Source organism: Alligator sinensis, unplaced genomic scaffold (assembly GCF_000455745.1).
Source record: "Alligator sinensis unplaced genomic scaffold, ASM45574v1 scaffold61_2, whole genome shotgun sequence".
NCBI classification, from domain to species: Eukaryota; Metazoa; Chordata; order Crocodylia; family Alligatoridae; genus Alligator; species Alligator sinensis.
In genome coordinates this window covers 1,386,881-1,398,226 of record NW_005842108.1, presented here as the reverse complement: position 1 = coordinate 1,398,226, position 11,346 = coordinate 1,386,881, and the positions used below count along the sequence as shown (strand labels likewise).

The 11,346-nt window shown below is 45.9% G+C and overlaps 1 protein-coding gene across 1 annotated transcript in view; it reads left to right on the top strand.

The window, feature by feature from the left end:
- Positions 1-11,346, top strand: part of CACNB4 (calcium voltage-gated channel auxiliary subunit beta 4) — a 151,711-nt gene that overhangs the window by 126,074 nt on the left and 14,291 nt on the right. The window contains 1 exon segment of the mRNA XM_006024544.3: positions 6,149-6,334. Within this exon segment, the coding sequence (XP_006024606.1) occupies positions 6,149-6,334 (186 nt within the window).

Sequence of the window (11,346 nt, the reverse complement as noted above, 5' to 3'; positions counted from 1 at the left end):
CGTTTTACTACACTCCTAGTGAGAAAATTCTTCCTCATATTTAACCTAAACTTCCCTTGCTGCAACTGGAGACCGTTGCTCCTTGTTCTGTCATCTGCCACCACTGAGAACAGTCTAGTTCTATCCTCTTTCAAACCCCCTTCAGATAGTTGAAGGCTCCTATTAAATCCCCTCTCAGTCTTCTCTAGACTAAATAAACCCAGTTCCCTCAATCTTCCCTCTTAAGTTATGTCCTCCAGCCCCTTCACCATTTTTGTTGCCCTCTGCTGGACTCTCCAATTTGTCCTCATCCTTTCTGTAGTGGGGTGCTCAAAACTGAACACAGTACTCCAAATGTGGCCTCACCAGTGCTGAATAGAGGGGGGTAATCACTTCCCTTGACTACTGGCAGCACCTACCAATGCCCTTAGCCTTCTTGGCAACAAGGGTGCACTGTTGGTTCATACTCAGTTTATTGTGCACTGTAACTCTCAGGTCCTTTTCTGCAGAGCTGCTGCCCAGCCAGTGAGCTCCAGCCTGTACCGATGCATGCAGTTGTTCCGTCCTAAGTGCAGGATTTTGCACTTGTCCTTGCTGAACCTCATGAGATTTCTTTTGGCCTAATCCTCCAATTTGTCCCAATCACTCTGAATCCTAGCCCTACCCTCTAGAATATCTACTACTCCCCACAGCTTGGTGTCATCTGCAAACTTGCTGAGGGTGCACTCTATGCCATCGTCCAGGTCGTTGATGAAGACATTGAACAAAACCAGCCCCAGGACCAACCCCTGGGGTACTCCACTTGATACCGGCTGCCAACTAGATATCAAGCCATTGATTACTACACTCTCTGAGCCCGATGTTCCAGCCAGTTTTCTATCCACCTTACAATCCATTCATACAGCCCATACTTCCTTAGCTTACCTGTGAGAATGCTGTGGGAGACCACATCAGAAGCCTTGCAAAAATCAAGGTATACCATGTCCACCAGTCTCCCCACACCCACAGAACCAGTCACTTCATCATAGAAGATAATCAGGGTGGTCAGACATGACTTGCCCTTGGTGAATCCATGCTGACTGTTCCTAATCACATTCTTCTCCTCCAAGTGCTTTGAAATGGATTCCTTGAGGATCTGCTCCATGATTTTTCCAGGAACTGAGGTGAGGCTGACTGGTCTGTAGTTCCCTGGATCTTCCTTCTTCCCTTTCTTAAATATGGACACTATGTTTGCCCTTTTCCAATCATCCGGAAGCTCTCCTGATCGCTATGAGTTTTCAAAATGATGGCCAATGGCTCTGCAGTTACATCAGCCAACGACCTCAGCACCCTGTGGTGCAGCCCATCCAGCCCCATTGACTTGTACACATCCAGCTATTCTAAGTAGTCCCTAACCTGTTCTTTCACCACTGAGGGCTGTTCACCTCCTTCCCAAACTGTGCTTACCAGTGCAGTAGTCTGGGAGCTGACCTTGCCTGTGAAAACTGAGGCAAAAAGGCATTGAGCACTTCAGCCTTTTCTGCATCCTTTGTCACAAGGTTGCCTCCCGCATTCAGTAAGGGACCCATACTTTCCCTGATCCTCCTCTTGCTACCAACATACTTGTAGAAACCCTTCTTGTTACCCTTCACATTCCTTGCTAGCTGCAACTTCAGTTGTGCTTTGGCCTTCCTGACTTCATCCCTGCATGCCCAAGCAATGCTCTTATATTCTTCCCTAGTTTTGTCCAAGTTTCCACTTCTTATAAGCTTCCTTTTTATGATTTAATTTACTGAAGAGTTCCCTGCTAAGCCAAGCTGGTCTTCTGTCATACTTGCTATATACTTACTGTACCAGCTGATTGGAGCAGGGGGCCGGGACCTGCCCCTCCCCTGCAGCCAAGTCCACTGGCCCTGATCAGGGAGGCAGGGCCAAGAGCTCTCTGCTGCCAGGGCTGGGGGACATTGTCCCTCCCTAGCAGCAGGCAGCTCCCTGTCTGGCGTGGTGCTCCCTGCTAGCCCCTGGGCTAGCCTAGAGCTCCCTCTGGTAGTGGCAGGGGCCCATTGCAGGGCCCCAGGAAGAGGGAGCAGTTTGCTGTCATTAGCAGCAAATCTGCTCCCATTTCCCTGTATGTGTAGATGCCTACCCAGGAGCATTTACTCATGGGTAGCTTATTTGCAAGTAAACTGATCCCAGATCAAATGCATGTGGAGACACATCCTCTGAGTAACTTTCTTTTGTAATTTACCACTTCCCTACCCAGTTTTTCAAATCATGGAGATATTATGCTGCATTAGGCTCTGTCACTTGACTGACCTCAACATGACTACTTCATTGCTTGCTATGACTGAGGATGGCAAATTGTGACCCCAAGTGGCTTCTCAGTGACATTTATATTAATAGGATTAAGGAAAGAAGAAATAAGCTTAGCTTTTAATTTTTCTGCAGCTCCAGATCACTTTTCTAGAAATTACTTTCACATATACTTCAGCAACCCCTTCTTCCAACTGAAGAATTGGAGAACTACAATATAGAACTTAGGTTCTAAGCCACATTTCTGCCTTTACTCTTTTCCTTATTTAGAAGATCTAATTGTTTTCTAACTGAATATACCAATCAGCAGTAGAGATTTCTCTCTCATGCTCTCCAGATAATAAATCATTTCATACCTACTTCCACTAGACTTGTAATTCCCTTGGGCTGATTCTGCTTCTCTTACTGATCCTGATGCTTAAATAAAATCGGCAATTACATATGAAGGCTTTCTGCTGGGCATCTCAACAAGGAAGATTTTCAGTATGTGTAAGGATGAAAGAATCAGCCTCCTAGGATCTATTCTTTTTTGATTTCTGTTAATGGGAATAATTTATGTAAGTTTCATATTCTTTAGTAGTCCATCATCAAATACAGAAAGACGATGGTGCGTTCTAACAGACTCATAGATATTTTTACCACCATTCTTTAGCCGTAGCAGTTATAAACAATGGTAAGATTCTGTTCCTGCTGTGTGCTCTTCAACTACCATTAATTATAAGTAAGTGTCAGAGTTGTCCTCATATAATTTTATCTTAATGATATCACCTTCTTAAAATATCATTTAAAATATTGTGCTCTACTGTATACAAATTGTGAGCTAGAGTTGATACCCCAAAGAGCTCAATATCTATGTACTCAATCATGAAAGCAGATCCTAACATGAAATTGCTAATATCCTCAAATCAGCACATCTCAAAACTGACCTTCTTTGAAGTACATTTGGACAGCAGCCCAAACATAGCAGTGCATGGTGATGCTATTTTCAAAAGATTTTGCCTTCATTTTGGGGGTTCCTGACTTGTGACCACTTGACTTAAAATTATTCTTTTAATGGAATAATTGATTTTTATCAGCCTGTATTTGGAAAGATGTATTATTCATAAGCAAGGATCTTGGTTTTCTCTGTTTACAAAAAAAAAATCCCCAATTTTTGGATTTAAAAATGTAACCCAAAATCCACTTTTTTTCTGGGCTGCAGCAGGCAGCAAAGCGGAGGGAACTGTAAATGGGTGCAGGGCATGGGGGTGCAGCTCTTGCTGCTACGCGTACCCTGGGAGGGCTGTGGGCTGGAGGGCTGCACTGGGCTCTTTGCAGGGGGTGCGTGCCCCCAGATCTGCACATCAGGTGAGAGTAGGCTGCCACTGGCTCTGAGCGCCAGGGTGGCCATTGCCAGCCTGCTTTCGTCCAGAGCATAAATCCAGTAGCATGCACCCCCCGGGAAGAGCCTGGTGCCCCTTGCACCCCCTTATAGTTCCCTCCGCTTTGCTCCCTGCTGCAGCCCCGGGAGCAGCCAACACTGCCTGCCTGAAGCCACTGGGCTGCTGCACCGCGCCCCTCTCCCTGCCCCTTCCCTAGCCCCAGCCCTCACTCATTCAAAAATTTGGAGTTTTCACATTTCCAGCTAGTGCTAGGTCCCAAGCATGCGAGATTTATGAGGTTATACTGTGTGTGTGTGTGTGTGTGTTTCATTTTAATCATGAAAAAATGTGGATTTTGGGTTACTTTTATTAATCTGAAAATTGAAATTTGTTTTTAAATCAGAAAAAAAACAAAGATCCTTGCTCATACATGGCAAAGCCTATGTATGAGTTATGCAGATAAATCCAGACAAGTCATGATTTCCGTATAAAGATAAGATGTTACAAAAAAACATTTTAATAATTGCTGAGAAAATGTTAGATCTGATTACTGGGACTGGTTTTGAACTCTCACCTTTGGTGCCATAAGTCCATTTGTATGTGACTCAAAATGTCATAAAAGTAGTTTTTACACATCAGTATGTCATGGCTTTAAATTCTATTATCTTAGGTTCTCCTCAAAGGAGGAGAAATGTAGATCTACCCTTTTCAATGGCATGTATCACTCACTTGTAGTTCAGAAAGGCTGTTAAATAGCTAGCTGTAATGTTTTATGTATGGACAGGGGTTGGAGTGGTGTTGCAGCTATGATGATCCAGGAAGTATACAAAAGGCAAAGATTTTTTGGTGATACATTACTGGACCAGCTCTCTAGTTTGGGAAAGATGGTAGACAAGCTTTGGGGCTCAAAGTGCCCTTCCTTGGGTCACCTGATTTACATATCTTACATCACTTGATGTTGCATATACGTAAATGTATGTGTGTAGAGTAGCTCTATATGGTTTACTCTTACAAGTTTCTGGACTGTTGTCTGTAGTATTTCACATTTCTCTTCGTTTCATTCCTGTCATATTTCCATGATATACTTTCACTCTAAGACAGGGGTTTTCAAACTTTTTAAATAAGTGTACCCCCGGCAGCCCCCTTTTTAATAAGTGTATCTCTGGGGCAGGGGGGTGGCGAGCGGCTGGATGCAGAGTGAAGTGGGGGTGGTGAGCAGCCAGATGCAGAGCTGCAATGGGGTGGGGAGTAGCCAGACGCGGAGCTGGGGGGCGGGTGGCGAGCGGTGGCAGCATGGTGTCTGTGTGGCCCTGCTCCTGCACCACGGCCCTGCTCCTGTGAGGCAGCAGCGCAAGGTGGCAGCGCTCTGTCCTTGCCTGCCCCTGCATACCTCCTGGTACCTTTCAATGTAACCCCAAGGGTACGCGTACCCCCCGGTTGATACCCCCTGCTCTAAGGTAAGAGTGAAGAGGAAATATGTGGGTGCAAAATTTACTGCTGAAAATGTTGAAATTTGAGTGAACTAAATTTGTGAGTATGAAAAAACGAGGATTTTGAGTATTGTTGTTTATAAAAAGGTACCCATCTCGTATAGCTTTAAATACACTTGTAGTGTTGATAGCATCTGAAAACACTAGGTTTGTGTACACACTGGCCTGTTGGCAACCAAAACGCTATGGGAATGGGGCGCGCCATGTTCTTTGGTGTTCAGCAGTAGATATTCCTTGTGTGGCATCTGAGTGTCAACAGCTCGGAGGCAACATTTGGGGGCACGTGTGCTGGAGCTTAAGCACTGTCACCGATGAATGTGGTCCTGCAAAAAAAGAAAGATACCACACTTGTAGTCTCACCTGCTTAAGAACAAACATGTGCTATCTGAAGAGATGGGTGTAAATGAAGTCAGTTAAAAGACAATGCGTAAACATTGTATGTAGCAGCTGAAGCTGAATTCCCAGCTGTGAGTGTTTGAACAGCTGTATGTCCCAGAAATTTAACAGTAGAAATCCATTGCCGATAGAAATTGAAATTGCCCAAAATGGAACAGAAGGATTCTTAGACTGCACAGTTCAGATCCAGATCTGTGTTTGAATTAGGATTTGGCTGTGATTCTCACAAAAATGCACCTGAGCCCTGAAGTTCAGAAACAAATCAAAACTTTCCACCAAGACATGGTGTTATCTCCTGTTGTTTGGTTCAGGCTTATGTCTTCCATTTTATAAAAAAGCAATGAATGAAATCCTGTAATGTTTGGCATCATGGGCAGACTCCAGTTAACTGAACTGAAAAGCTGCTGCTGACTTTTGTGAGCTTTGGCTCCGGTCCCGTAACCTTCAGTGTTCACTTTTACAATCTATTCCCATATATTTCCTTTACAGGTCTCATTTCCAGACACTGTGTTAAAATTATTAGAGTGTTTAAAAGTGTATTGTAAGTGTGATCAACATTATTTTAGTGTGCCCTTTTTCTTATCTGACCAAGGATAACGAGCTATCGTTTTTTGTTTCTGTTGTGAACAGGAAATGTTTGATGTCATTTTGGATGAAAATCAGCTTGAGGATGCTTGTGAACATTTGGCAGAATACCTTGAGGCATACTGGCGTGCTACACATACTACCAGTAGCACACCCATGACTCCTCTTCTTGGAAGGAACCTGGGATCTACTGCACTTTCACCATACCCTACTGCAATCTCTGGATTACAGGTATGAAAATGCATCTGAGCCCAGTCACTAGTACAGGTCAGTTTGATTATATTTATAGAAAAATGGTATAATATATTTTCTGAAATGTATCCAGTATTTGCTTTATTGATTACTATTCACTGTTTGGCAACTGCCAGCAGTAAGAATGTTAAATAGATTCCTGTTAATCAACAGAGAAGCATTTAGTCAATTGAGTGCTCCAGCACTCTGACTAGTTTTGTTTTAATGGGGAATAAAATAGCCATATTTTTTTGGCATGGAGAATAAATGGAGATTAATGGCACTCCATCAAGTGCTATATTACAAAATGGCATCTTTTTATCTGGAAAGAAGTGCCATTAAAAATAAGAGCCTTCAGAATGAAAACAAGCATGTACAATATGTTACAGCACTTCTGATAACAGCTACTATAGTTAAGGTTGCAGAACAGTTTCTATTATAACCCCATTTTCACACACTCATAACTACAAAACATTCACCTTTTTGGCAAACATTTTCTGTGCTTGTCTCCTGCCCAAGTGTAAAAGTTTCAGCAAAATGCCTTCACCTGTTTGAGTTCTTTGAGTGTGAATAAAATACATTGTACCCATTGAAAAAAAATTCTGACCATTTTTTTTCACAGGGATAGCTCAAAAACGGCCGAACTTTGAAACTTCAAACGTGGCATGTAAATAGTCCTTAATGAGAAGTACGTGCTTTACTAAGTTTGAACAAAAAATTGTTTTTGAAGTGATAGTTATGAATGTTTGAAAATGCAAGATCAGGAATGCAGTGATCATTGTCATTAAGGCTGAAAGTTTCAGAAAGAGTTCTGAACGGATGTGTGACTTTTGAAGAGTGTGCACTTCCTAAATGTATGTCATCAACAGAGGAAATAAGTCCTAATGAATAAGTTACCTGACAAATATAACCCTTGTTCTGCTTATGGAATATGTGGAAGCAGGTAATAATTTCTGAAACATTGATCAAATATTCAAACTGATCCATTGTGTACTGTGTCCAGTATGTATACAAACATTATGGACTGATTGCAGACAATTCACTGAACGTGTATAATGTTTTATGCTTACATTTCTAACTACCTGGTGTGATTCCATTAGGCCCAGTAAGTGTCTGTTCTCTAACCGGATTAATGCACAAGCACTTCTGGCATTAGTAACTACACGAACAAAGAAAACATTTTGCTTCTAGTCTCACTTAATTTTAAACTTTCAGTTTTCCATCCACCCCTGTTAGCAGAATGGCATTATCTAGAATGTTCACTGGAACTAATGTATTAAAAATGTGGGTATATGCACTGATTTTTTTCCAATATCTTTATATTTATGATGAATTAACAACAGCAGTGATGGTGAAACAATATGCCATATGTTTAAGGAAAATTTTTACTGGATCCAGCATGCAGGGCTAGTCTGTGGACCCAATCTGGCCCGAGGACCAGCCCAGCACCACTAATCCAGCCCATAAACCCAATGAGTTTGACACTCCTTGTTTACATAGAGATATAGTTACGTGTATTAGGCTGAAGGGAGGGTAGCTTTGCACCTTATAGACTAGGGGTGGGCAATAATTTAGACTGGAGGGCCGGTTAAGGAATTTTAGTGAGCTGTTGTTTGCTGGGGAAGGAGGGAAGGGGAAGGTGCTGGCCCAACGTCGGGGGAGCAATTAATTCTATCTGACCCTAGGTCTGTCTATCAAGCACCCGGGGGCACCAGATGGAGTGGGTGGGCAGACAGGGTCTCCATGGCCCAGGACCTCCACAGACAGGGTGTGCTTGGCCAGGCAAATGGGATGTGGGCATGGAATGGTGCCCAGGAGAAGGATGGGCAGGCAGAGCTGGGATCACAGGGTGGTGGGTGACAGCGTGGGACTGGGGCCCAGGGCAGGTAATCTGCACGTCCCCGAGATGCATGCCAGTTCTGCTGGCAGGGACATGCAGGGAGTGGATTGTGGCTCTGCCCTGGGCTCTAGGCCTGTGCTGTCACCATCCCGTGAACCTGACCCCAGTGCCCATCCACCTGTCCCACTTTTGGATGTTCCTCCCTCCCTGCCCGAGGCCCTATCCCATCCACCCAACCAATCGTGCCCTGCTCACGGGTGTCCTGGGCCAGACTCCATGGAGACCCCTCCCACTCTGTCCAGCTCTCCTGGTGGTGGGTGCATAGCAGACAGGCAGGGGTGCCTGGGCAGCAGGACCAGATTTGATGGTAGCAAAGACACTGGCAGCAGCAGCTGGGCAGAGTGACCCTCTGCCACGGGCTGGTGGGAAGCTGAGCCCAGCTGCTATTCCCCCCCGCTTCCCCCCTGCTGCATGCTCGGGGGTGGTGGGGCCAGCTACAGGTGCCATGGTCCAGGCTGCACCCCGTGTCTGGGCCAGGCAGGGCTGAGGCACCTGCCGTGGGCCAGACAGAATCCCTTGACAGGCTGGATCTGGCCCACGGGCCATATTTTGCCCACTAAATCAGGGATCTGATTGCATGAGCTTGGGCTTATAAAAAGTCATGCTAATACATTCTGATTTAGTTAGTCTGTAAGGTACAAAACCTTCTGATTTACTTGGTTAGGTGACATAAAAGATTTATATCATCTTTAGTGCTTTTGACACCTTAAGAACATATGCCACTTTCAAGCTATTTGTCATATAAAAGATTTGTATCAGTTTAAGTGTTTCTGACACCATAAGGTAGTTAAAGCACTTATGCAAAGCTTGGGAATTACACCATCATAGGTAGTTTTGCTATGTTAAGGATTTATACAACTTTAAGGTGTTATGACTCTCACGTTTGACTTTATCAGCTATGCTACCTTCAAAACAAATTAGGAAATGAAATGCAGAGAAAAAAATTGTTAAATAGAAGCCAGGATAGATTTGTACATTATAGACTAACCAAACTACATTTATATATATAACACAAGCTTTTGTGAGCTAGAGCTCACTTAATCAGATTCTGTGGAAAGGATGTGCAGAAAGCAGAGTACAAGAAGGAGAAGGAAATTAGAATACAAAAGACAAAGGTGGGAGAGAGAGAAAAGGAGAGGGGGGAGGGAGACAATCTTGGTTAATGCAAGCAAACAAACGTTAAAACCATAGGAACAAAGGAGTCATTGAAGCTATACCAGGTAATGGGATAAGAATCATAGGTGGTGGAAGGCTGGGGCTAATGGGGCTTAGCCCCTCCAAATGTGGGGCAGTGGGTAGGACCACAGGGGAGCCCAGGTGTGGGCTCCGGGAAGCTGGAGCGGGGTTAGAGGGGTGAGGACTGATTGAGACACTTGCAGCCCGGCATGTGGATCACTGTCCAGCATGGCAGACAAGTCTCAGTCTGTGAAGGGGAAGGGGTGGGCTGCAAATAGAGGCCCCCACAGTGAGGGAGGGAGTGGGGCAGGGGCTGGGGTGAATGGGGCCCCGGGGTGGGTTGTGCGACTATCGGAGACCCAGACAGCTCATCCAGTGCCATGGAGAGACTCCCGCCACTGCGTGCACCCCCGAGAAAGGCACAGCGGGGGCATGTGCCCTGTGGATCTGTGCATGGAGCAGAGGCAGGCTGCCACTGCAGGCTGGGCTCTGCACCCTGCTGCCTTTGCCACTGCTATGGGAGCTGCGCAGTGCCCTGGGCCTGGTGCCACCAGGAGGGCAGGGGATGTGGTGCAGCCCAGGGATGGCAGGTGCTGTGCGGGCCTGCAGCCTGCCTCTGCCCTGCGCCCAAATCTGGGGACACGTATCCCCTGTGCCCATCCTGGGGGGCACACAGTGGCAGGATCCCCTCAGCGACCCTGAACAAACCGCCTGGGGCTCTGATAGTCCCACAACTTGCCCGGGCCCCAAGGTCCCATTCACCCCTACCCCTGTCCCTGCCTCTGCCCCACTCCCTCCCTCACTATATGGCAGCCTTGATCTGGCCTCCCCTGCCCCTTCCTTCTCCCCCCCACCTCCTTCCCCTCCACAGACTTACCTCCAGGGAGGAGAGGGGGTGCGCACATGCACTCAGCCCCCCCAAATAATATTTTCTCCCTCCACCTATGATAAGAATCTGTAGTCTCTACTTAAACCACATTTAACACAATCCAGTCTGTGGATGATATCTTGTTCTTCAATTTCCTGTTCAAGTCTGTTTTTAAAAGTTTGCTGTCTGAGAACAGCTACCCCCCAAGTCAACGATGGAGTGCCCCGGGAATCTAAAGTGTCCTGCAGCAGGTTTGAGTGTCTTTCTGCAGCTGATGTCAAAGCAGTGTTCATTCATTCAGTAACACAAGGTTGTCTGGTTTGTAAAATATAGTCAGCAGAGGGGCACTGTAAGCCTGTGATGGCATATATGACATTGGTGGAATTGTAAGTGAATTAAACTTGGATGTTATAATCTGTGTTATTTGGTCCGGTGATGATGTGGTCTGCATTGATGGTGGGGTACAGCAGGCATTTGGGTCTGTTGCAAGGCCCAGTACCTCAGGGAATTTGGCAGCCTGTTGCTTGAGAAACACTGTTTGAGGTTCGGAAGCTGCCTGTAAGCCAAGGCCGGATTCATAGTTTCATAGTTGGTAGGGTTGGAAGGGACCTGAGCAGATCATCAAGTCCGACCTCCTGCCCTGGGCAGGAAAGAATGCTGGGGTCAAACAACCCCGGCAAGGTGTCTATCTAGCCTCCTTTTGAAGACCCCCAGGGTAGGAGCAAGCACCACTTCCCTTGGAAGTTGGTTCCAGATCCTAGCTGCCCTGACTGTGAAGTAGCGCCTTCTAATGTCCAGCCTGAACCTGCTCTCAGTCAACTTGTGGCCATTATTCCTCGTTATTCCCAGTAGTGCTCGGGGGAACAGGGTCTCTCCCTTTCCCTGCTGGTCCCCCTTGGTAAGTTTATAGATGGCCACCAGATCCCCTCTCAGCCTTCTCTTGTGAAGGCTGAACAGGTTCAGGTCCCATAGCCTCTCCTCATAGGGTCTGCCTTGCTGCCCTCTGATCATGTGAGTGGCCCTCCTCTGGACCCTCTCAATGCTGTCCACATCCCTCCTGAAGTGCGG